The sequence below is a fragment of the Quercus lobata genome, chromosome 3, assembly GCF_001633185.2.
Source record: "Quercus lobata isolate SW786 chromosome 3, ValleyOak3.0 Primary Assembly, whole genome shotgun sequence".
NCBI classification, from domain to species: Eukaryota; Viridiplantae; Streptophyta; class Magnoliopsida; order Fagales; family Fagaceae; genus Quercus; species Quercus lobata.
The window spans coordinates 29,484,023-29,511,464 of NC_044906.1; the positions used below are offsets into that span (position 1 = coordinate 29,484,023).

The 27,442-nt window shown below is 36.4% G+C and overlaps 1 protein-coding gene across 3 annotated transcripts in view; it reads right to left on the reverse strand.

Moving 5' to 3' along the window:
* LOC115980736 (probable inactive ATP-dependent zinc metalloprotease FTSHI 5, chloroplastic) overlaps nt 1-27,400 on the reverse strand; it is a 34,753-nt gene extending 7,353 nt beyond the window's left edge. For 2 of the 3 annotated variants that reach the window (XM_031102958.1, XM_031102957.1), the window contains exons 1-13: nt 26,137-27,400; nt 24,772-25,243; nt 23,839-24,039; nt 23,467-23,760; nt 23,087-23,356; nt 19,125-19,214; nt 18,909-19,040; nt 17,769-17,942; nt 13,731-13,852; nt 13,008-13,209; nt 12,316-12,444; nt 3,591-3,773; nt 953-1,072 (exon numbers count right to left, since the gene is read on the reverse strand). In XM_031102958.1, the coding sequence (XP_030958818.1) occupies nt 953-1,072; nt 3,591-3,773; nt 12,316-12,444; nt 13,008-13,209; nt 13,731-13,852; nt 17,769-17,942; nt 18,909-19,040; nt 19,125-19,214; nt 23,087-23,356; nt 23,467-23,760; nt 23,839-24,039; nt 24,772-25,243; nt 26,137-27,212 (3,465 nt within the window). In that variant the 5' untranslated portion in view covers nt 27,213-27,400. The remainder of the gene's footprint in view (nt 1-952; nt 1,073-3,590; nt 3,774-12,315; nt 12,445-13,007; nt 13,210-13,730; nt 13,853-17,768; nt 17,943-18,908; nt 19,041-19,124; nt 19,215-23,086; nt 23,357-23,466; nt 23,761-23,838; nt 24,040-24,771; nt 25,244-26,136) is intronic. The other variant, XM_031102955.1, reaches the window with a different exon arrangement.
* Between the last annotated feature and the right edge of the window lie 42 nt (nt 27,401-27,442).

Here is a 27,442-nt window from a genome sequence, read left to right on the forward strand (position 1 = left end):
TTTCCCTTGGAAAGCCATGTTGGGAGAGTGGTTGTTAAGGCTACATAGAGGGTCTCTTTTTTTGTTTGGACAGTGGCTTGGGGAGGATACTCACTTTTGAGAACCTTATCAAGAGAGGATATTCTATTGTGAGTTAGTGTTGTATGTGTTGACGTAGTGGGGAAACAATGGACCAACTTTTGATAAATTTTAGTGTGACCAGTTTTGTATGTCAGATCCTTTGTGATTCAGTGGGTCTTACCAAAATGGTCCTTAATGTTTTGTATGGATGGAGGAATTGGATTGGCAAGCATTCATCAAATATTTGGAATCTTGTTCCTTTATGTTTGATGTGGACCTTATGAAGGAAAAGAAATCGACACACTTTCAAAGATTAGGAAGGCATGGGCAGTCAATTGCTAGCAACTTTTACTAGTTCATTATATAAGCATTCACATGCATGGTGTTTGACACAGTGATTCCATTGAATTATTCATAGTCACTACCTTCTTGTAGATAATTCCTTTTATATTGTAATTCATTGGACTTCTTTGTGTTTTTTATACATTAAGTATTCCTTTTTCAATAAAATTATTCTTACCTATAAAAAAATAAATAAATAAATAAATAATTTTGGATCAAGAAAACAATTTAACTTATATAAGGGAACTTTTGGAAATCAGTACTAAATATATAATATCCCAATGCACTAGTGAGTATTCTTAAATTTTGTTCCTTTTCAAACGCATCACACAACTAGAGACAGATGGAGAAGTAAAATAAGGGAAAACAGCATATAAAAAATAACTAGCAGACATCTAAACACCACACATAACTGCCATGCCTGGATATCAGGCCATTAGAAGAGGGATAAAATCCCTAGAAAGTGTCCATAGGCATAGAAATTGGAGAATTATTATATATTGAATATGTTGTAGACACAAAATCACAAGAAGATAAGAAAATGACTAACCTGCCAAGACAATGGCTCAAGCCATAGATTATCTACAACATCAAAGTTTGGTAAGAGAAGAGCAATAAGACCACGACCAGCAGCCCAAACAGCATGTGGGAACTTGGTCTCCCTTGTCCACTGGCCAATCATTAAATAACAATGAGTACAGTGCACACTTCTAAAGCAACAGGAGGAACCTATCTCCTCTATCATTGAGAGCATGCACATATTGGAAGGACATACTATCTCTGAAGAAGGATCATTTTAAAAACTTCATAGTGCATAAAAATAATTCAACATTTATATTCGACATGAGGTAACCAATATATTACTGAAACATAAAATACTTGATTAGGCATTCCAAATCCAAATTATTGTTTTCCACTTTAGGATGTTGAAAACGACAATCTCAATTTTACTATCATTTTTAAAGTCCACAAATGGGATCACAAAAACATTTGCTCTTGAATTTATTAGGGAATCCAAGAAACAATAAAGTTTGTCAATCTTTGAGAGATATTCGCTACTGATGGAACATGGTTTGCAAGTGCAAACACTATCAATTCAATAAAATTGATTATCAATAGATTAAGCAATAATTAATTAATTAAAAGTTGAAGCCTAATGGGAATTTTGACATCCGATTGTATTATAACAAGTTGCAGGATTCTCCCTCAGTTGTCTTTCCTTGGAAAGGTATATGGAGAGATAAGGTCCCTAGGCGTGTTTCTTTCTTCATTTGGTGTGTAACTTGGAATAAGATCCTAACGGGTGATTACTTGAGATTGAGGGGCTTGGATTTTGTGGACTGGTGCATTATGTGTCGACACTGTGGGGAGACGGTGGACCACTTACTTCTTCATTGCGAAATGGCTTATCGATTGTGGAGCTTTGTTTTTATAACTTTTGGAGTGTCGTGGGTCATACCTAGATCAATTCCAAATTTGCTTTTTGGCTGGTGGAATTGGTTGGAGATGCATTCGTCTCAGATCTGGAATTTAGTTCCATTGTGCATACTATGGTATCTTTGGAAGGAACGGAATCGGTAAACTTTTGAGAATTTGGATAGTTCCGGTGATCAAATGCTTGCTTCTTTTAGTAGAACTCTTTTTTATGGTCTTGGGTTTGGGACTCACGAATAGTGATTCTCTTCCTTCTTTTCTTAGCTGTCTTTCTCTTTTGTAATTAATTTGTTGTTTGGTTTTTTTCTATGTACTTTCTCTGTTTTTTTCTATGTATTTTCTCTGTTTTTTTCTTCTTGTAATTTTCTGGTTTGCTCTGTGCTTTTCATGCATAGAGTAGCCTTTCATATATATATCATTCTCACTTATCAAAAAATAATAATAATAATTAATTAAAAGGTTCCCACACTCAGCATTATTCTTCAATCAGTTCGGGTTTAGCAATTACACAGCCTTTACCACTTTTTGTCTTTGTTCAACAACAACAAAGCCTTAGTCCCAGAATTTGGGGATCAACTATAGATCCTCAACAGATTAGATTGGGTCACCATATGAATTCTTTTTCTGCATTTTATCCTATCTAAAGTCTTTTTTTATTACCTCTACTAATGTTATTTTTAGTCTTCCTCACCTTTTTCGTTACCTCAACTTGGATCAAGTCACTCTTTCTTACTGGTTCATTACTTGTCTCCTCTAAACTTGACCAAACCATCTCAAGTGACTCTTCCTCGTCTTTTCATCAATTAGGGCTACCCCTATGTATTAACGAATTTCCTCATTTCGAATCATATCTTTCCTTGCATTTCCACTTATCCATCTTAACATTCTCATTTCTGCTACACTCATTTTATGGATATGTTGCTTCTTAATTACCTAACATTTGGTACCATAGAGCATAGCTAGTCGTATAGCAGTCTTGTAAAATTTTCCCTTTTAACTTGATAGGTATTCTACGGTCACACAACACTTCTGATGTGCTTCTCCACTTCATCCACCTTCCTTTTATCCTATGATTCACATCCTCCTCTATCTTACCATCTTTATGAATTATTGATCCAAGATATAGAAAGTTCTCTCTTTAGTATCTCTTGGCCATCAAATCTTACCTCCCCTTCGTCTTTGTTTCTACTTTTACTAAACTTACATTTCATGTACTCCATTTTAGTCAAACTTTTTGTCTTTGTTAATTTGTGGAAACCAAGCCACCTTCCTTGCCCAAAAACAGGTCATACCAAATATACAATCAAGGGCTGAACAAACCATAACTTAGAGAGAGAGAGAGAGAGAGGACAATAACTTAATAAATAGATAAATGCAATGGAAACAGGCAGAAGGATGATTACAATAACTTAAACCACATAATTTGCAATGAACTGGTGAAAAACAAAAGAACTATCTCAGTAATAATATGAAAAAAGATTCAAAAATTTACATAAGAGAAATTCAGGCTAGCATAATTGTAAATATCAGGAATAGAATAAGAAGCTGATTATAAAAACAAGACAACTATCTCAGTAATAATGTGAAAGAAAAAAAAAGTAATAGCAATAAGATTTAGGAAATTTTACCTAAGAGGAATTCAGACTGGCATAATAGTTAAATTCAGAAATAGAAGAAGAAACTCTAACCGTCACAGATTAAGATGACATGAGCAATGCAGTTATTTAGAATTGATGTACCAGATGGTCCCTTACATCAATAGGAGGGTTTAGAAGTTCAATCCCATTGGTTATCTGACCATATGGTTCCATCAGATCAACCACATTCTGCAGATCTTCTTTAGTCAATGTCAGTCCAAGATGATTCACCAGCAATTTGCTTAGTTTCTTCACTATTTTGGTTTCCCGCACCCACTTAGGGACATTATCACTAAAAGTCTGCAAAACAATAAAAGTTATGCTTCATTTAGAAAAAATTAATTGAAGAAGAAGAAGAATATCTGAATATGCATTAGACACATGCATTAAGCAAGTTTAAACAAACTTCCCCAAAGAAAGAGAAAAAGGAAATTAAACAATATATGACATATACCTAAATTAAATGTGTGGATGCAAAAAAATTATAAGAAAGAGCCGAAGCATGCAACAATTGACATGATAAAGTTACATTTGTATTTGATATTAAGTCAGGCCAGATCAATGTAAACAACCATAGCTAACAGAGCAGCTGATAACAAAGAGGATCCGATTAGTTGTACGGACCATCAGATAATATTGTCAATGACATTAATCATACAGCTATCACAATTTAAAGGCAGCTTAGCTCATGTTGACTAAATAACATATTTCATATTGCAAGCTCAAATTAAATTAAAAATATCTGGGTTCTTGATTTTTGCCACTGTAGTACATTTCCAGCGTTAAAGAAGCATATATACAAATTGTAACTAAGGTGAGACATAATTTTCATAAAGCCCCATCATTGTGCTAAAGCAGGCAAAGCTTTTAGCTTGCACGACTTCTTACTGAAAACTGGCCAGCTCCAAAGCCCAAGTTTATTTCATTTCAATTATATATAGATTTACTTTCAGTTAGCCAAGCTCATTTATTTAGGCTGGATTAATTCAAATTTGCTAGCTTCACTTATGTAATACTCCCTCTGTCCCACTTTTTTTGTCCTTTATTCCATTTTGAGATGTCCCAAAATATTGTTCTGTTTCTAAAAATAAAAGTCATTAATTTACTAATGTTCCTATTATACCCCTATTAATTTACTAATTCAATTTTTTGATAAATTTTTTTAAGGGTAGTTTTGGAAACTTATATATTTTTAAAAGGTAAACAAGACAATAAATGATGTTCCTTTAAAAAGTTTGACTTTTCAAACAGGACAAAAAAAGTGGGACAGAGGGAGTATTTGCCAGTGACAACATTAGGAAATTGACGCAGGACAACCAGAACAAAACTGAAACAACAATAAAATAAAGGATATGACCTAGGAGTCAGCACCTAAACTTTGCTTGGAGTCAGCACCAAGCGGAGAAACCACTAGGAGTCAACACCTAAGGTAAACCTAGAGTCAGCACCAGGCCAAAGAAAGACCAAACAGCCATTTTTTTTTTCATTCATCAAAATATCAACTATCCCTCAAAGAGTATAATAGGTTGTTTATAAAGGATTGCTAAACCCTAATTCTAATTGGCTAGGAAACCCTAATTGCCTTATTACAAAAATAACCTTGCTTTCAAATTAAAATACTAATAACCTAATAAACTACTAGGACCTAAAACATAAAAATACAATTGACTTGCAAACATAAATAACACTAAATAATAATCTTCTTACATCTCCCGCATCATTCTCCTCTGGTTGGAGAAAACTCGACCTCGAGTTCTAAAGCGTTGAAGGATTAGGATACTGACAAGTAACACTTGCTTCAAGTCTAGAGTCACCTTAGGGAGCATAGAGAAAAGAAAAATCTTGAATTCCATCATGGCAAACTCTTCTAAAATAACAAAATCAATGTGTGGAATCAACATAATCTTGTCTTGAACCATTGGAAGTACTATGTTATCCACGTTCTCCACTTTAGCAAACTGTTTGTCTTCATGCACCATGGAAGGCTGATCAAAAGCAGATCCATTAGCTTCCAATATCACATCATGTGCACCCTCTAACATAATACTCTCCTTTGAAACCATCTCCACCTTGTTGCTCTTCAATAGATTCATTTCCTTGCACGCATTTTAAAGCAACACTTGTCGAGGCATGTATGTCTGTGTCGACATTAGGCTTTGGTGTTGCTTGAGGATTCTCCACAACCAAGATATCATCATCAATGTTGTCTTCTATGGGGGTAGCAATAAGTTCATTGTGATCAATTATCCTAGGTTGCCCAATTGAATCGATTTGAGTCCTCATTTGCTTCATCTGAGCAATCCTGTCTTGAACATTTTTCATGAGCTTTATAGATAATTCCTTTAATTTTTTGGTAGATAATTCCTTGATAGATTGTTCAAAAGTGCACTAAAGACATGAAATGGGATGAGGATGAGGATTCATCGTATTTGCTTCAACTTGAAAAGTACCACACTGAGATTAGGGTAGATACTTAGCTTGATAGTATGGTGACAAATACTCATCACAAAACTTTTCTTTCATATCTTCCCACACGCTAATGGCAGGTTCATACTTCATATAGCGGGAATATTCAAGATTCTCCCAAAACCTGTGCGCTTTACCTCTTAACTTCAACTTGACATACCTAACCTTTTTGTTATCTACAAAATTTGCTTGCTCAAATATTTGCTCCATCCCATTCATCCAGTTGACAAAATCTCGTGGATAAGTATTACAACCATCAAAATAAGGTGCTTCTAATATTACCATGATTCTCTAAAATAGTGCTTCAACAAATAGTTGCTGTGATTTTCTCTGGACAAATCGTTGGAATGGGCTTCTAATACTGTTCTCCCAAATAGTTGCTAGGATTGGGCTTGTTGCCAGGTTTGGATTTCATGCTCTTCTTTCCTTCTTTTTTTTCTTTCTTTTTTTTTTTTTCTTTTTTTTTGGATAGGATAGTGGGTGAGCACTCACTTAAAGGCTTGGGTTTAAAATCTAACTTGGGTTGGTTTGTTGGTTTGTGTAGTTTAATTGGACTAGGTCAGGGAATATTAAAATCCAAAAGGCTTCCTAATTGGGTGGGTTAAAACAAGAGGGAGAACTTGATTAACAAATGGCTCGGATGAGGGTTTTCAAAGACTAAAGGGTACTTGAGTTGAAAAGAAAAAGGACCGGGTTAGGCATTACCTTTGAGATTGGATAGATGCAGGTTTGGCATTGCAAAACCAGCGGTGTGTGAGGCTGAGGCTTCCGATGGTGTTGTGGTTGTGGTGGCTAGCCCTTCTGGTAGCTTGTGATGGCTATGGGCAGCGGCTTTGGAACAACGGGGTGAGATCGGTATTAACGAATTCTGGCGGTACTGTTCTGGTGGAGTGGGTTATGGGTTTTCTGGATCAAGTTTCCTTTTATGGTGGTTGGCTTTTGTGTGGGTATTGTGGTTTGATGGGATGAGAAACACGGCAATAAATTTTTTTTTTTTTTTTTTTTGGTGATATTTTCTTGTTCTTTCCTGCAGTGATGGTTCAACAGATCGATGTTTGCTCTGATACCAAAACTATCGCAGGACAACCAGAACAAAATTTAAACAACAATAAAATAAAGGATATGACCTAGGAGTCAGCACCTAGGCCTTGTTTGGAGTCCGCACCTAGAGTAGACCTGGAGTCAGCATCAGACCAAAAAAAGACCAAACGGCCATTTTTTTTTCATTCATCAAAATATCAACTATCTCTAAAGGAGTACAATAGGTTGCTTATAAAGGATTATTAAACCCTAGTTCTAATTGGCTAGGAAACCCTAATTGCCTTATTACAAAAATAACATTGCTTCCAAATTAAAATACTAATAGCTTAATAAACTACTAAGACCTAAAACATAAAAATAAAATTGACTTGCAAACATAAATAATACTAAATAATAATCTTCTTGCGTCTCCTGCATCAGAAATTGCATAACTTATTGACCCAAAGCTATAAGTCTACATATAGTGACAAAGGGCATTGATGGGTTTACGTAATGGGACCCTTTGCCTCCCTTGTTGCTAAGCCTTTTGGTCAATGTACTCAGTAACAGCAAGCGAGATGTAATCTTTCCTCTCTCTTTTTATCAGAAAACAAACATAAAAGGATTTCCCTGCCAGCTAGCAGATGATACTGTTCTTGATCCAGTGAAAGCAAAATCCTTGGCTTGAGAACTGTTATCCATGTTTCTATAACTAAGTCTACACTCAAAATCAACTTGTCCAAGAGTCCAATTGCCATGTTGGCAATACCAATTGTGAGCAAACCCCTCAAATATCCTAGTCTCCCCTTGTTGAGGAAGTATCCCACCATGTCAACACACCCACATTGTCCTCCCTCAGCCAGAAAGTCCATTACCAAGTTTTGGTCCCACTAAAGCAGGGTCCTAGGAAGGAAGATTGGATAAAGTCCTAACCTTTGGAACTTTGACATGAAGTGGCTGCTGTCAAGATCAACCCCAGCATTTTTTTTAGCTGAAATCAGTGTTTCCAGTGGTCCCATTTGATTAGCAGAAATTATATAGAGTTCTGTTGTAGATTTCATTGATTCCTATTCTTTCTGATTGTAATTCTTCATTCTTGTAATTCTGTGGCAGAGCTTTTTGTAAACATCTTGTTAGCAATGGGTTGTCAATTTATTATTTATGTACACATCTATTCTTTCCAATTGTAATTTTTCATTATCTTTCCAATTGTAATTTTTCATTCTTGTAGTTTTGTAGCAGAGCTTTGTCTTGATGTCAAAAATTGATACCTCCATTAATGCAGGAGCATAACCAAAAGTTATTTCAATATTTCATTTTAGATTTTCCATGGATAATTTCAAATTGTAACGTAGTTATTTGTTTAGTTTGAATTGGTATCTGAGTTGGTTAGGATTAGTTGTTCATCATTATCATTTGTTTAGGATTATCGGATTAGTATTTGAAATTGTTTAGGATTATCAGATTAGTATTTGAAATTGTTTAGGATTTGTTTAGGAGAGTTTATCCTTATCTTTGTGATTCCTGGAAGCTGCATATAAAGCTCTGGATGATTTCTTTTGTATGGACAAACTATGATTATTATTATTGAAATTATTTGCAGAGATTGCATTGTGCTTGTTTAGTGGTGAATCCAAACACCTTAGGTGGGAAGCCTAAGATCTACGGTGGGACTAATCTAGGTGGGAAGTCTAGGTTGTCCTACATCAACTTGGTATCAAGCCTAAGAGCATTAGCATCAATGGTACTAAAAAACTATATTGCTATTTTTAGCACCATCAATCACAAAAATGGGACTGCAATAGTGTAACTATAGCTAAAAAATTTAGCTTCTCAGCTACAGTGCATAGCTATTTTTGGCTGTGCACTGTAGCTCAAAGGTAAACTCATATAATAATATTTTATTCTCCTTCCTATATTTTAATTAAAAACTATGTTTTCTCTCTCTTACTTTTTTTCTCTTTCATGAGTTTCATCACCTCACCTCACCGTGTCCTTCAGTCCTTCTTCCTCTTCTCACTTTTTTTTTTCTTCTCTTTCTTCACCTCACCATGTCTTCTCCCTCTGCTTTGGTTGATCTAGCAAAACCCACAAAGCTCTATACCACCAAATAAAAAAGAAAAAACCCATTTTTGAGTTTTGACCCAAAAGACAGAGATATAGAAGATTAATTGAGAATGGGTTGCTTGGTTTTGTGGCTATTTGTGGTGGTTTTTGAGATGGGTTTGTGGTGGTTTTTGAGGTTGGTTTTTGTGGTGATGGTGGTGGTTTTTTTTTTTTTTTTTTTTAATCAGAGTTCTGGTGGGTTGGTTGTGGTTATGGCAATGAGTGGTTGTGGTTGGGTTGGGTTGGTGGTTGTGATGTGGTGGTTGTGGGTTGGTGGCTTGGTTTTGGCCGAAAGTTCCAATTTATGGGTGGCAATGGTGGTTATAGGTTTGGCGGTGGCTGTTGTTGGCTATTGGTTTGCTGGGTTTGTGGGTTTGTTCATGGTTGTTCTTCCTTCAAAGAAAGAGAGAGAGAGACGAGGAAAGAGAGAGATGGAGAATAAAAAAATAACAAAGAAATAATATTTAAATGAAGACGTAAAAAAAATAGAACCACTAATGTTGGATGTTTTGTAAAGTGAGAAGGTAAAATAGGTACAGTGACTTTTTGTGGTGCCAAATAGCTAAAAAAATAGCACCACTATTGTGGATGTTCTAAGGTTCTATGGTGGGACTAATCTAGGTGGGAAGCCTAGGTTGTCCTACATCAACTTGGTATCAGAGTTCAACCCGATCACCCCCTTTCAGCAACCCAAAACCACGTCTGACCAACCCAAACCCACACCAACCAGCAGTACAACCCACGATCATCAACACTCTAAGCATGTCTCACAAAATCTTTGCAATTACCACCAATCAAGCCATCTCTACTCAAAAACAAAGAACCCAAATTCCACCACAAAACCCACAAAACCTGTAATCCCACCATTCTTCCCAATGCAAGGCTCTGAAACTTAGAACCCTATTCCCTTCAAAACAAAATCAATAACCTGTCACAGCAACTCTCACACCCCAAACCCATTTTCAATCCAACCCATACAAAACCACAGATTCAGAAATGCAAAACCCACACTGCCAGGTCTGAAATACAAGAAGCCATCACTGATCTCTCCATGCCGCTACTCGCAAGCACCAATCTCCACCTTTGAGCGCTGATGACAGCCATCACCCATGAGTCCATGCCGCCTCTTCTTCGACGAATCCAGCACCGCCCTCCATGACATTTTTTCTCTGTGTTACTTGTTTGGTTCCCTCTGAAGCCTTAGTTTCTTTTAGCTTAATTTTCCATCTCTAGTGTTTTAAGTTGTAGTTGTTCTTGAATATTGTTATTTTTTTAAATTAAAAAAAAAAAGTCAAAAGTAGAACGTTCCAGCCGATACGTGAGGAGTCCATAGTCCACCTCTTTTGCTTCAGCCAAGTGACCCATGTCTAGGGCAGCACCAGGTCACTAATCCAGCCCAATCAAGGTCCAACACTTATTGCTCCAGCCGTGGAAATCATGTCCACTAAATGTTCATTTCAAATTGTTGAAAATCTATTCCTGTGAATCATGGTAGTCTTATAAGTGCCAATATTTTATGGATGTCCAGATCCATGGACCCTCATCAATTGGCTAGATGAGATGGATCAATTCTTTGATCAAATATGTCTACCAGATGCTAATAAAGTTAGGTTTGCCAGGTTGAAATTGAGAAGTAGAGCTAGAGACTTTTGGCATAGTATCGAGAATCATCGCAAAGGAAGGAGCAAGCCTGCCATAACTGATTGGAATGAAATGAAACAAATACTCAGAGAGAAATATGTTCCCCAATGCTATTAAGAGAATTATCAACCTCAAACCTCTCATGGGAATTTTCTACACCACAAAGACAGTATTCATCAAGAAAACACCTCATCCTTCCGTCAAGAACTCACCGCCATAGCTCAAGACTTAAGAAAAATAATAAAGGTTTTGCTAGACTCTTCTACTCAGAAAAAGGATGCTCAGGTCCCACCAAAGACAAATGTTGAAATAGAGGTACAAGTGCCAATAGATGATGTTTCAACATTCATGCAGCAAGAAGAACCTATTATAGAGTCTACACAAGAAGAGAAATCTCAACAAGTGAGCGAAGATTTAGAGGGTGCACTTGATGTAGAGGTTGATTCTAATGAAAGTGCTACTAAGCCCTTCATGATCCATGAGGTTGATGAACATCTACAGATTGTTGAAGTCCCAAAGGTTAATACTATGGTTCAAGATAAAATTGTGCCTGTTCAACACATTGATTTTGTGTTTCCAAAGGAGTTCTATGGTGTCGTGGAATTGAAGGTTATTCTACTCTCAGTACTTCCTAGGGTGATTTCTGATCTGAAGGAAGTATTAAGCACCAAAGTCCTAATTCTTCATCACTACAAAACTCGAGGTTGAGTTTTCTTAAACCAGGGGAGTATAATGTAGGAGCATAACCAAAAGTTATTTCAATATTTTATTTTATATTTTCCGTGGATAATTTCAAATTGTAACATAGTTATTTGTTTAGTTTGGATTGGTATCTGAGTTGGTAAGGATTAGTTGTTCATCATTATCCTTTGTTTAGGATTATCATATTAGTATTTGAAATTGTTTAGGATTTGTTTAGGAGAGTTTATCCTTATCTTTGTGATTCCTGGAAGCTGCATATAAAGCTCCGGATGATTTCTTTTGTATGGACAGACAATGATTATTATTATTGAGATTATTTACAGAGATTGCATTGTTTTTGTTTGGTGGTGAATCCAAACACCTTAGGTGGGAAGCCTAAGGTCTACAGTGGGACTAATATAGGTGGGAAGCCTAAGTTGTCCTACATCATCCATCCATCAAAGGTGCAATTATTCCTGTACCTCCATATCAGTCACAATAGCATAAAGGGGCTACAGTCCAAACAAAGGAGCTACAAATCAAGAAAATTATTCCACACAACATACAAAATAAATAATTTTAGTTTTGAAAGGAAAAATACAATGTTTACAAGAAGTATAATTCAATTGTGAAAAAACAGATTTTAATCCGTAATCCATTTCCCAAGCCTCATTTGAGTAGCATTAAACAACATAAGAGAAGAACTAAACAGTCCATTAATCATGTGAAACCTCAAAACCCCTAGAATCATCCAAATGATTAACATGCATGCCTGGCAACAGATAAAAGCATCATTTGAGTAGCATTAAACAAGATAAAAGAAGAACTAAACACTCCATTAATCATGTGAAACCTCAAAACCCCTAGATTCATCCAAATGATTAACATGCATACATGGCAACAGATAAAAGCATCAGCAATTTCTTACCGCAAACCAACTACAGTAGCTCATTAGCTCATCCGTATCAAGAAATTTGCTCCTAAAAGCACTACCTTCCAAGGCCACAGGAACAAGTTTTAGTTCTATGGGCCGCAAAAGTGCAGTCTTCTCAGCAACCTGAAGGCAGAGAATCTTGATGTATCAAGAGAAAATAACTAGAGAACTTTTCAATCAAAAAAATAAATATATAAATAAATAAGGAGGAATAGTATAGTAGACACTGCAAATCAAGATTGTAATGATCTGCTATCCAAGAGGAATAGTTATTGACCATGGATGGCAAAAGAAAACTATGTGACACTTTGCAAATGAATTACAAACACCTCTTGTAATAAATAAACTCATAGAGGTAACAAAAAATTCTCATGATTAACTAAGGGTTGATAAATTACAGTATCTAAAAGAATAATTCCCAGGATTAAACCAAGGATTCATAAAGTACAGCGTCTAAATAGTTATTCATTTAATGTACCAAAACATAAAAGGAACAACATATAGACGATAACAGTTGACAGCCAAATAACTTTGCAGATATATGTTATGACAATATGCAGCAGAGTTGAAGCAAGGAAACAGACGCTACCATCTTAACCAACTTGTCTAGGATCAATTGACACAATTTCACTGATCTCAATGACAATGCTAATGTAAATAACCCATGAAACTGATTAGGCAATCACCTTAATCCAGTCTACAAAATCAATTAGGTCATTATCCATGGTTTCTTTTGCAGCATTGTGTAATATCTTTTCCCTCTCTGCTTGAGTTGGCCTTTGAAGATGAAATACTCTATCCATCCTACCAGGTCGCTGTAAGGCCGCATCAATTTGCTTGAGATTTCTCGTAGTAGCCATCAAAACAACCCCATCTTGTTTCTCAAACCTGCAACATTTCATGATATAAATTGGGAATGTACAAGATGCAGACTGCTCCATTACTACTGATACAAAAGTTTCAAGTTTATTATCAAACTATATTGCAAAAAAATGAACTATGTTCAAGGCCAAAAGATTTAATGTTCACTTTTAGAGGCAAGGGAACACAAATCATATGGCTAAATGAAATTCTTACTTCCAAATACTCATTTAGTTCATTCTTGAATAGTAACTAATATGACAATGACATACAGCAACATGAAATTTTCCTCAACATGAAGATGTATGAAGCAATTATAGCATACACTGAAATTTTAAACATAGGTTTTAACAAGAAGCAGATAGGAAGTCCTTATAAATAAGGTTTAGAATAAATCCTGGAACCAAAAAAGCAAAACAGGGAAAACAGATAGGCCATTTTAGAAATCATACAGTAAGACATACCATTATTTTTTTTGTTTTGGGGGGGGTGGGGGGGGGGGTTTGGTAGGAGGATTGTTACCAGTGAACAGAAAAAGGAGACAATACCCATCGAGTTCCACAAGAAGTTGATTAATGAAAGACTCATGATCCTGATTTTTAGTGTGAATGAACTGCCCACGTACACCAGCAAAGAGGTCGAAATCCTCCACAAATATGATAACAGGTGCCTAGAAGTGAGATTATGCAACTAGAAAAAGTTAGATAATAAGAAATGGAAAACTGGTCTGTTTCATTCAAGGATAAAAGAATCTAAGAATTCAAATTAAGCTCCCAAACTAAAAATAAATATAAATAAACAAATAAATAAATAACAAACAAGCAAGCAAGAAGAAGAAGGAAAACTATGATTTCAACATCATTTAGTGTACTTAGAAAATATTCTCTAAGGGAACCCAAAAGCTTAAGCTAGTAGGCAGAAAGGCCCAACTAGTACATAAAACTATAACCAATCTCACAACCAACAACAAAGCCAGCAACAGATGCGAATGGGCCAAGCATGAAGAGACCGAAAAAACCATGCTCTACTACATGTTACAGAATTCAACCCAAAAGCTTAAGTTAGTAAGTGGACAGACCCAACATGTACATAAAACCCACAACCAACCCTAAATCTGAACAATTTCTGATTCTTTCTTCAACGTCATTAAGTGCAAGATGATAAAGGCCAATTGCCTTAATGTATTGATAAGGCCAAAATAATAATATAACATATTTACTTAATTGTTATCAATGAAATAAGAGCAAATTACATGACCACATAATAACACAACTATTAATAAGCTAATAGTCTTCGGACCAAAAAGGGTGAAGTCATGTGTTCAATCTCATTCGAATATGTGCAAAATATCTGCCTACAAAAAATAACAATAGTAACATCAAAGTTGCTTAAGAGATTCATTCTCCATTTTTTTAAAATAAACAAAGGCTTGCCAATGAGCTTTAGCTCAATTGGCACCTCCTCCCCTTGTAATTACTAGGAGGAGGGTGAGGTTGTGGGTTCAAGACCCACTAGGTGCATGTGTAACTTACCGATCAAAAAATAATAATAAAAATAAAAATAAACAAAGGCTTCATTCCAAAATTATGCATCCTATGTGGGCCAAGGTTCTTCATTTCAACTTCATGTTTCATGAATTGAAAAAAAAAAAAAAAAAAAAAAGTTTAACAAAAAACCTACTCATAGAAAAAATAATTTCAAAAAAGATCCAAAACAAAAATGATATCTAAAAATCATTTGATAATAATGATACATCTTATAAATAAAATGAAACCCCCTTAATTAGAAAACTTACCATCACAAAATGCAAATTTAGAGATTTCCCTTAATGCTACCTTCATTGCATTAATTCCTAAAAAGAATAATGCCTCTAATATTAGAGATTGCTGTCCTATTAGCTTGGTGGGGAGTGTGTATAAAATCTTGGCTAAGGTCTTAGCAAACCGTTTGAGAGTGGTTTTAGATCAGTTGATCTCTAAGAATCAGAATAGCTTTGTGGGTGGAGACAAATCCTTGACTCAGTTCTTATTGCGAATGAGTGTGTGGATAGCCGAAGGAAGAGTAGGGTTCCTAGAGTCATTTGTAAGCTCAATATGGAGAAAGCCTACGATCATGTGAATTGGGAGGCTTTGCTGTATTTGTTGAATAGGATGGGTTTTGGAGGGAAGTAGTGTAAGTGGATCCGTACTTGCATATCCACAATTCAGTTCTCTGTTTTGATTAATTGGTCTCCAGCTAATTTCTTTGGTAGTTCAAGGGGTTTAAGACAAGAAGATTCGCTATCTCCTTTGCTGTTTCTAATCATGATAGAGGTGTTTAGTAGGATGTTGAAAAGAGTGGAGGAAGCTGGCTTGATCCGTGGTTTTAATCTTGAGGGTAGAAGGGATGGTGGGGAACGTGTTTCACATCTTTTGTTTGCAGATGATACTATCCTATTTTGTGATGCAAATGTGGAGCAAATTCTTCATATTCGGTTGTTGTTACTCAGTTTTTAGGCGGTAACAGGTTTGAAGGAAAATGTGCATAAGAGTGAAATGGTTCCAATAGGGGAGGTTGTTGATGTGCATGCCCTGGCTGAAATTTTGGGCTACAGAGTTGGAACTTTGCCTATGTCATATCTTGGCATGCCGTTGGGGGCTTCACATAATTCCCCTTCTATTTGGAATCCAATCTTGGAAAAAAATGAGCAGAAATTAGCTAGGTGGAAGAAGTTGTACTTGTCTAAAGGGGGTCGTTTGATGTTACCCAAGAGTACGCTATCCAGTCTTCCGACTTACTTTCTTTCAATATTCACAATTCCTACTCATGTGGCTAATAAAATTGAAAAGTTACAAAGGGATTTTCTATAGGGCGATAGCAAGATTCATTTGGTAGGATGGGATAAAGTTTGTGCGCCTATAGCCAATGGTGGCTTAGGGATAAGGGAACTTACTACCTTTAATAAGGCCTTATTGGGAAAATGGTTGTGGCAGTTTAGGAAGGAAGAGGATCGGTTATAGAGGAGGGTGGTAGTTTCAAAATATGGGGAAGATTGGGGGGGTTGGACCTCAAAGCTGGGGAGAGGAGTTCATGGGTGTGGTTTGTGGAGAGGTAATCACATGGGATGGGAAAATTTCAGCAAAAATTGTCAGTTTGTTGTTGGATTAGGGAATAGAGTGAGGTTTTGGCAAGATGGGTGGTATGGGGATCAACCCTTTTAATTGGCTTTTCCAAAGCTGTATGGTATTGCCACTGATAAGGAGATTTCTGTTGAAACTTCTTTGCTAAGGCAGGGGGCGGAGGAGAGAAGAATTTGGGATGTTCGTTTTATTAGAGATTTTAATGATTGGGAGATGGAGGAAGGGCTGCATTTTCTTCATATATTGGGAGCCAATACTCCTCCTATGGATGTTGGAGACCGGATGAGATGGAAATTGAAGCCTAATGGGGTTTTTGACATCCGGTCGTTTTATAACAAATTAAGGGATTCTCCCGCAATTGTCTTTCCTTGGAAAGCTATTTGGAGAGCAAAGGCCCCTAGGCGAGTTTCTTTTTTTGTTTGGTATGTAGCTTGGAATAAGATCCTAACGGGAGATAACTTGAGATTAAGGAGATTAGTTTTTGTGGATTGGTGCATTATGTGTTGTCATTGTGGAGAGACGGTTGTCCACTTACTTCTTCATTGTGAGATGGCTTATCAGTTATGGAGCTTTGTCTTTATAACTATTGGCTTATCTTGGGTTATACCTAGATCGATTCCAGACTTGCTCTTTGGCTGGTGGAATTGGCTGGGGAAGCATTCGTCCCAGATTTGGAACTTAGTCCCATTGTGCATCCTATGGTGTATTTGGAAGGAACGGAATCAGAGGACTTTTGAGGATTTGGATAGCTCCAATGATCAGATACTTGCTTCTTTTAGTGGAACTCTTTTTGATTGGTCTCGGGCGTGGGGACTCATCTAGTGATTCTCTCCCTTCTTTTCTTTGCTCCCTTTCTCTTTTGTAATTTTTCTATTGTTTGGTTTTCTTTTTTGTTTTTCTCTGTTTTCCTTTTCTTGTATTTTCTAGGTTTGCTTTATGTTCTTCATGCATAGAGTAGCCTTTCGTATATATATCATTCTTACTTATCAAAAAAAAAATGCAAATTTAGATCTTGTCTTAAGACAGAAAATTATGATTCACATTACTTTCAGCTTCTTGTAACTTTTACATTTCTAGAAATATAGAAAATTGGAAAGCTGTATATTTAACAAAAGTAAAATTAAAAAAATTTGACATGCATATTCAAAGTTATGCTTCACAGAAATTGATCCCACACCTTTGAAGGGGGGGGAGGGGGGGGGACTTAACTAAAGCATCTGAAAATTTATCTATCATGAATAGACCCAAACACTATATCTACAAACTACACAACAGTTTTGAGCCCAGATTGTTGCCTTAACTCACACATGATCGTGCAGATATTTTATAATAACTTATTCTCGAGAGAGGCAGGGAGGGAGAAAAGAAAAGCCAGCAAAATGCATGCGTGTCATATGAAGTTTAATTCCTACTTGTATAATCTAAAAGGAAAGAATGAAGTTAACATGAAAGTTTAAGAAAGACAACCAAATCCCGTGCTGTTTGAAACAGTTCCCTAACATTCGATGCACTTTGGCCAACCCAGAGTCCAGCCTCCAACTGTTGGGCTTCAACTTTAACGACAGGCACCTTAGCTTCTGCAGCTATAGCCAATGCTAGAGATGTCTTTCCTGTTCCCCTCTCACCTACAATAAGAACTCCCTGCAACATAAGCATGAACTGCCTGAGAAGCTGATCATCCCACATCTCACATGTATAGATGCCTTTGAAACTTGTCCAAAACTAAATCTTAGCTTACAGCACCAACAAACATGCTCACATCATTTAGGGCATATGGCTTAAGTTAAATGCAAAACAAAAGCATTTCAGAACCAAAAAGAAACAATAGTTTAAAATTTCAAAAAATAAAAGATCTAGAGAAAAACATTTACAAACTCTGACACAACTAAGTAGCTAAGGGATCTCCAAATGACCCCCACAATCTCAACCTTGCCATAGAATCAAGGTGTTCAAACCTTTCTGTTAAACAGTTTTTGGTGCTATGGATGCCAAGAGCCTTGTAGATCAACTAGAAACCTCCAACAAAGACTTCCATTCAAATTCTACCTCCCCATTGTATCTATAGGAAAAAGAAAAAGTTTTGGGTTCTATGGAACTTTGAGGAACATTGGAACCTTTTTTTTTTTTGATAGGTAAAAAATTAGTAATTAGAGGAACAAAGGACCATTTGAAAAGCAGAGAAAAATATCCCTTGAAAACTTCATAGCATACAACGAAAAATTTGAAAAATAATAATAATAATGGCTGCATGATACCTAGTCAACTGTGAGCACAGTGTGCAATTATTAGAACAAACTCGGGTGGTTATATATTTGGTATTTAGAACTTAACAGAAATGTCTATTAAAAAATATAACTATGGTTTATTTATACATAGAAGTTAAAGAAATGTTTTTTTTTTATAAGAAAAAAAAATTTAAACAAGGATAATGATAAAAGGATAGCTGATACATACCAAATGGTGTCCCTCCCCTATAAGTAAGTTCACAAGTTCAAACCCATCTTAGTAAACCTTTTTTTTATTTTAATAAAAAAGCATTATAATGAAGAACATACAAAACACACACACGCTCATGCTCACACACACATTATTTGCATAATAACATACCCGAGGAGCACAGGCACCCATTTCTTGGAATGCTCTAGGATTTTGTAGAAATGCTACAACTTCATTGATTTCCTCTCTCATGGACTCAACACTAGCAAAGTCCTTCAATGCTATTGGCGGATTCTTCACCCTCTGCAAACAATCTATGGATCAGAAGATTTCTGCTTTAAAAATTCTTCTGATCTTAACAGAAGCTTTTTAGTGTAAAGTGTGAACCTTCATTCCATCAAAAGCAGTCCTTATGGGATCAAAGCCAGCTTTTTTCTTATCTTTGATTCCCTTCACCCTATACTTTAGATAGGTTTTCTGCAAGATAAAACAGAAATGATGACTTAATTTAGTCAACTGCACCTAAAGGTCCTGAAAAGGGAAGATGCACTACAGTGCAGAATATCAAACCACAAAGTACATATTATTACTTTTAGCTCAGTAAATAGTCAGCTGTCCTGGAAAAATTAATCCTTCGATGGCCATCCAAGTGTCAACCATATCCAAAAAATATCCTTTCAGCAGGCAAACTTAAGTCAAACTAAGATAGCAGCTACCAAGCTATCTCATTCTGTGATAGAAAAGATTTCTTCAAGGCTCCAATCAAAATTGTGCCCGATACACATTATATATCACATAGAGCACTTGGGATGATATTAACTTAACAAAAATTATCTTTGGGATTTTAAGAAAGTCTAGCAACATGACATTCCTATGGTATGATATAAAAAAAATTGTAAAAGCAAATTTGACAAAAAGAAATATTGAGTTTGCAGTTGACCATTAAGGTGAACAATGTGAGACAATTCAAAATGGGATTATAAGGTGAGGCATTACATGAGTCATTTTACCAAAATAAAAAATTGATATTTATTGGGGTTAAAGTTTAATTATGGACTTCAACATGGGGCAACATGTTGCAAAACCACAGCACAGAACTTTCATGAGAAAAGTCAGCCCAAGAGAAATGCAAATATCATAGCCACAAAAAACCCTCCCTAAACATAGTAAGTATCATGAAGACAATATTGACAAGGAGAGATAGGATCCTACATGTGGAAAACTTAAGTCGGTTACCTGTTTGAGTGTTCTTGTTGTGGGAGGAAATCTATTCATTGTCGAATAAGATATTCCTCATCCATCAAACAAAAATAGTTAAAGTCTTAGATATAGGCATTATTCTTATGCGTAAGGTGCTTTGGCCCAAGAGTTCCTCCCATACAAGGAGATGATAAGACTCTTAGAAGAACAAGGAGCAGGTTCATTTGAAGAGTAGTTTGATCATTCTTTTGGGTTTTAAAGATAGCCACATATGTGAGTTGAAAGTTTGTCCATTGTTTGACAAAGAGAGCACCACTAAATATATTGGCTCTATCAAGTTTTTGAGAGGCAATTCAGTAAGTTGGTATTGAGAGTCCATCATAAGAGTAATGGGATTTATGTTAGTTTATGTTTGTTAGTTTTATTTGAGAGTATGTGAGTATAGTTTGTGAGAGTTGGTCATGTAGTTAGAATTTGTATAGCTAATAATGGATTTTAGTTGGCGTTGTCCGTGGATAGGCATGAAGTTGTGAGGCAAGAGCATCTAAGCCCAAAGCCAAGAAGGTCCAATAAATTATTTCATCTAGCCCGTAGTTATTATAAGACTAGTCTTGAGCTATATGAGCCTCTAATTTGATATTTGATTGTTCCAATCTCAATCCTATTATCTTTCTTTCTTTTTTTTGATAGGTAAGAAAGATGTATATTCTAAAAACTGCTAAATGCAAAGTAGCACCAGCATATCCAAAGTACAAAAAAAGATGGAAAAGCAAAAACATAAAAAAGCACTGATTACAAAGAAGAAGAGAGCTAAGGAATAAAGGAAGAGAATCACTAAATGTGAGTCCCCAAGCCCTAGCACAATCAAAAAGGGAACCAGAATAGAGAGCAAGTAGTTGGTTATCGAATCTATCCAAATCCTTAAATGTCCGTCAATTGCGTTCCCTCCAAATACACCACATCAAATAAGACGGAACTAAATTTCATATGTGAGATGAATGCTTCTCAAACCAATTCCACCAACCAAATAGAAAATTTGACACTGTACATGAGGAGACCCATGAAATCCCAAAAATTCTAAAGACAAAGCACCACAGCCGATAAGCCTTTTGCCCTTTCCACAATGTAACAACAAATGATCCACTATCTCCCCACAACAATGACACATAATGCACCAGTCAACGAAGTCAAAGCCCCTAAGCCGCAAGTTATCTCCCGTGAGAATCCTATCCCATGCAGCTGTCCAAACAAAAAAAGAGACACGCCGGGGTGCCTTAACCTTCCAAATTACTTTCCATGGAAAAGCGACAGAGGAAGAACCATGTAACTTATGATAATACGAGCGGATAGTAAAATCCCCGTTCTTTGTCAACTTCCATCTCATACAATTACCATCAGTCACTAAAGGTAAATTGGATGTTAAGAATAGAAAGAAATCATCCACCACATCTGCCTCCCAATCATTAGGACCCCGAATGAAATGAACATCCCAAGTTCTCCTTATCCCCCACTCCTTGACATATCAATGATGATTCTACGGAAGTTTCTCTATTTGTAGCAAAATTGTACAAGACCGGAAAAGCCAAATGGAGAGGAAGAACTTAGGTACAATTCCTTTAGTACAATGCATTAGGTTCTTCAATTAAAAATTCAAACACGTGTTTGCATGGACTAATAAAGCACAAACAGTATTATCTTTTCCAAGGACAATTAAATTTTATACAACTACGTGTTTGAATTTAATTGCGGAACTTAATGTACTGCACCTAAGAAACCATAATTAAGTTTTACTTTTACCCTTATCTTTTTATTTTCTTTAATCTTGTTTGTTGCTAGAATTTCTTCTCAACCCCTCTTCTAGACTAGACCTAAGTTCTCTTCACCGCATCAAGTGGTATCATAATATAAGATCCTAGATCTAAGCAACAAAATTTAGATTTGAGTCAAAGGCTGCAACTTTAAGCTATGGTTGGCCATTGTAGGGGTCGTGGGAGGAGGGGGCCTAGGGGCGATCGAGGTCATTAGATAGAGATGGATGAGATGAGGCATATTATTGAAAAATTGTCAGGAGCTGTACAAGTTCTCCAAAGACAGTAACCAACGGGAGCCCATTTGAAGACTCTAAAAGGCGACCACGAGCCCTAGAATGTGCATGTGTCTCTAACTAATTTTTCCTCCCTTTTTCAAATACTTCAACAAGCATAGCAGATGTGGATCTAGCCACAACAACCACAAGGGACATGTGAAATGTAGCCCTTAGGCTTGGCTTACCTTGTGCCATGTCACTCCCACATGCCACATCACCATGCCATGTCAACATCTTCAATGCATTGCATTAGACTGTTGCATCAGTGGTATGGTACTAGTGCATTTGAGTTGTGAATGGTTTCCTAAAAGGACTTGACACAAGCTCAAGTCAAGGAAGTTTGGGCCACGTAAGGTGTTGAAGAAGATTAACTCAAATGCTTAGTTTGGGCTAGGATTTTAGAGTTACTAACAGCAATTATAAAAAATAGCCTCTTTGAGTTCAAGTAGGCAATATTTTCTTATCTATTTCATGGAATTTCATATTTGAACAATTCTTGAGTTTTGAGCCTCCCTAGAAAATGATACTTCCTCCGTCCTACATTGTTGGTCCTATGTAGAAAATTCAACTTTTTAAGGGAACATCATTTAATGCATTCTCTTTCAAATAAAAATGAACAATTTTCCAAAATTATCCTCCTCAATTTAAACTCTTGTGAAAGAGGATGATTGACTCTTTCAATAAAGTAAAGGGTAAGTTAGGAAATTTATTTATTGACTTTTCAAGAGTACTTACATCCCAAAATGGAATAAAGGACTAACAATTTGGGACAAAGGGAGTATTTGATTGTTACAATTTGAATTCTATTTATCTCTCCTTAGCCCTTTTCAAGACTAGACCTAGTTCTCGTCACCGCATCAAGTTGGTTGAACAACATTGACCCTTGTGTCTTGTGTGGATTTTTTAATTTCTTGTTTCTGAATACGTTCCCACTAGCACCAAATTACAGCAAATTGGTATCAATCCTACAGCTATCACAACATACTTACAGCTCAGGCAACACTATAATTCTAAAATAAGAATTAGATATAAGGTTAATAATTGAAAAGGACAAAGACAATACCACTCTCTGCAGCTTCCGCAAATTTGGATTTTCACGCCAAGGCCCATAACCAAGGAGTGGTGGAATTTTTCTATTCATAAACTGGATGATATGAAACAAAACATATCCATATATAAAGCTTCTAATCAAAAACCATAGAAACCATTGGGTGTCATCTCTTTTTCGGGATTTGAAATTCCTTTCTGCCTCAGACTGCCATTTCAAGTACCATGTTGAGCCAACGGCTTGATCTATTTCCTCTGGCCATGCCATCCCCAACTGCATCCTTACCTGAAATAGAACAAGAATTAAGGGACATAATAATAACAATAGCAATAACAACAAGAACAATAAGACTAGAACTAAGTGTCTAAAGTGTCGTCAGTCAAAAGAATTAATACCGGGTAAGGGATTATAAAATCCACAACAGGAAACACAACCATCATCATTATGTCATCATTTAAATTTCTAATTTCCTCAAAAACCCGGTCCCTTGCATACAATACAATTCTAGTCTTCCACAACCCATTCAAGCATTGATGAGACAGCCTTAGAGTCAAGAGAAACTGTTGACGGAAGTCCAGCTCTGAAAAAGGTATCCACATCAGGTGAACAGTAGTTGGAATACCACAGGCAAGCATTTTCATATATAGCCCATCAAACCCTCCAAATTCCTCGAATAGCACTTCAAACTCCTGGAATGAGGATGCAAATATTAAAAGCATACAGATATAACTCAGAGAAAAATAAAACAGAGAATACACATGTTAAACCTTAATGTCAAGGTAATATTCCTTGTCATCTCCTTTTAGTGCAATATACATAGCAGCCCAATCATGCCTAATCCGGGCATGTTCCACTAGTTTCTTGGACACAGCATATGGAACAGCTACCGGATCCATTTCCCACCTATTTTTCTCTTCATCATACCAGGTCTTTGACACCACTCTATCTCGGTCCAGCAGAATACGTTCCTAATGAACATTTGCAAAATTGGTGAATAACAAAAAATACTTCAAAATAATTGCAAGAACTCACATATCACAAAAATATGGCTTGAAAGAACATTACTTCCCATCAAATGTTCAAACGTATCTGACAATATAATATATATATATATAGGGGTTTTATTAAATGCCAAGAAAATAGTTAAAAGGTTAAGTCTAGTTCACATCAATTTTAAATGCTCAACAGAGATCCTCAAGACTAATAGACAATCAAATATTTGATCAAACACACCCCCTATGTTTTAGAACCCCAATAAAAATAAATAAAAAAACATAAAACTATACAAGGTTTCGTTTTGATATCAGGGTGATATGGCAAATACCAAAAAGAAAATTTAATGAAAGGGAGCATCTTAAAGTAATAGAAAGAACTTAATAGCAGATATGAGAACAAAATCCATTATTGACAAATTAAAGCAATCCAATGAGGTTGAATGCTTAAATTTATAAAATCTAAGTGAGGCTTTTGATTAGAGGTGTGAGTTATGTGAGCAAATGTTAACTTAATTTCTTGTTCCAAAATACTTGTTAGACAATCACTCAGGAAAGAGAATATGATATGAAATAAGAAGATCCACTACTATCCATAACATCAACAACCTCCCATTTCTGAATAAAGGATGAAATAACAAAATCATTATAAACAAGAGCATGTGCTTCCTCCTGATTGACTACAGCAAATTCCATGTGAAAAGATACCTGTCTTTGCGCCACATACTGTTTACCAAAGTCAACATTTTCTAACAAATTTCTTTTTAAGTCTGCCTTCGCCTCTTCACGCCACTTCTTCCAACCATGGTATAAATGGAGGCCCATAGCCTTGGGAACCACAACTTCCTTATCTCCAAACATCCACTTCAACTCAACTTCTGGAAAACCCTTCACCACTTCCTCTTCGGGTGTGTTTACAACAAAACGCTTTTCATCACCAAACTTCTTCATATTTTTTCTTATACGAGCTTCCAGACTTCTTTGTAGCTTCCTTGAATCTGCAAGACCTTGTTTTATACGTTGCGCAAATTCCACTGACTCTTGATCAATGAAAGGCCCAAGATCTTCGCGCTCCAAGATACTAGGCAGAATCATTTGCTCCAAATGTTTTCTCCGTGCGCTTTCTAAATCTCTCTGAATATCAGACTTTGAAAGTTTGGAAAGTGGCCTTTTTGGCAAACTGCAACCATATAGCACCCAACGCTAAAATAAAGAGATGAATCCCAAATTTTGAAGATAAATTTCATCAACACTACCAACATCAACTAAATAATAAAAATTTGAGAAGCATCAGGCAGGAGCTAATCATAGTAAGTCGAATGCAAAACTACTGACTCAATTGTGATAAAGAATAGTTACTTTCAACATCATATCACACCAATAAATATTTTCATCCCTCCTAAATTAACAAAAACTAATGCGCATAATTAAGTTCCCCCAGAAGAGATGCCCTCTCCAAAGAAAAGGTAAAAAATTAAAAATAGTAAGTAGAGAACTACTAAATACCATCAGCCAATCGTCCGGTTTCTCCTTTTTGACAAAATTTCAACAACCAATTTGTGGTCTATACCATAGCTTAGAAAAACAATTGGATGACAAAAACTTACAGATGTACCATAAAAAATATCAAAGCCCAAAAGAGAATAATCAAAGCAAATACTGACCAGCTTCTCCTTTTTTATTTTTTGTAAGTACTCATACTGGCTTCCATTTGCAAATCTAATAATCTAACTCTACATTACCAATGAAATTTTACAGCACCAATGAGAGATTATATGCCAAAAATTACATTACAGAAGTTTTCACTAATTAGCCTTGATTCTGGCCACAGTTAAAATGCAATTCCCACAATCTTATCCTGGACAGTGCATTCATATTTTGTCATATAAACTAGAGCTTGAAAACACACCATTACAAGAGACAACACATTATAATCCCACAGCCAGTTTACTTCATAAGATTAGCAAGTATACTAAAAAATACTTTCTTGAACCTTTTTAAGAAAATCTACTTTACATTCTTGAATACTCAGACCGAATTACATTCATACTAAAAATTGTCTTCTAGTTTTACCTGTCAGTACCCTTTTGCCTCATTTCCCGGGTAAACCTCCCCACCAACTGCTCACATTCCCTCTCAATAAAACAAAGCTCTCTCACCCCAAAACTCATAGCCACTGTCTCCTTCCTCGCCATTTGATCCTCAATATCCCCAATCCTCTCCCAAACCACATTATACTCTTCTTCCAATCCCCTCAAACTCTCTTCCAACCTCTCCACCCCCACCCTCTCCTTCTTCTTCTCCTTCTCCGCCTTCCTCACCAATCTCTCATGCTCATTCTTGGCCTTCACCACCTCATCCACAATCTGATCCCCCCGCTTTTCGAACCCCTGTTTCTCTCTTCTCAACTCCCTCAACTCCGCATATAGCTCACTCATTATCCCCTTTTGCAACTCCTCTTTCTTCAACTTCACTGCCTCCCATGCCGCCTCCACTTCCTTTATCTCCCCATTCCCCCTCCTAACCTCCTCTATACTCCTCAATAGCACTGACACAGTCTCTAGCAACCTCCGAGTGTACTCTGAGTACTCGTGCCCCTTTGAACTCACTGAACTCAATCCCTCTTTCACATTCTGTTTTCTATCTATCCTAACTTCAGTAGCCACCGGAGCAGCAATTGCGCACACTCTTAATCCCCGAATTGGAAAGAAACCAATCAAAATACAAAACAACGAGTACACTATAGGCTTTGCAATGCATTGTAGTACACTTTTATCAAAATTCACATAATTCACAATCAAATTCACATTTTTCTTATCTGGGTATTGGAAATTTGAGCTGCTACAAACTTCTAGCACTGATTCATATTCTGGGCACTGGGAATTTGAGCTGCTAGAGGCTTCTGTAGCTGAATTTGCAGCTGGGTTTTTGAATTTAGAGCCCCTGGAAGCTTCTGGGAAGGTAATGGAACTGAAATGGGTGGCAAAGGGTAAGAAAGTTGTGGGTTTTGTGAAGGATTTGGTGGGAGGTCTTTGGATTCTAATGCGGCGTTTACTGGTGAGTGAAGAAAAAGAAGGGGTTCCACATGGAGGTGGGCAATGGGAGGTGAAAGGATTGGTTGGGGGAAGTGAGAAGAGAATGGCTTCCATGAGAGAGAGAGAGAGAGAGAGAGAGAGACTATGGGAAGTTAATGCGTATAAGAGTAGTATCCATTTCAAGGTTTTGATCAGAGAGAGAGAGATTTAGAGAAGGGTTTAAGAAAGAACAGTGAGAGAGTGTGAGGACTGAGGTGAGGTTTTGAAAACAACAGAGAGATATAGATAGATGGTGACCCAACTTCCAATCTAGTGGTTCCAAACCTGAAATCGCAATTTAAACC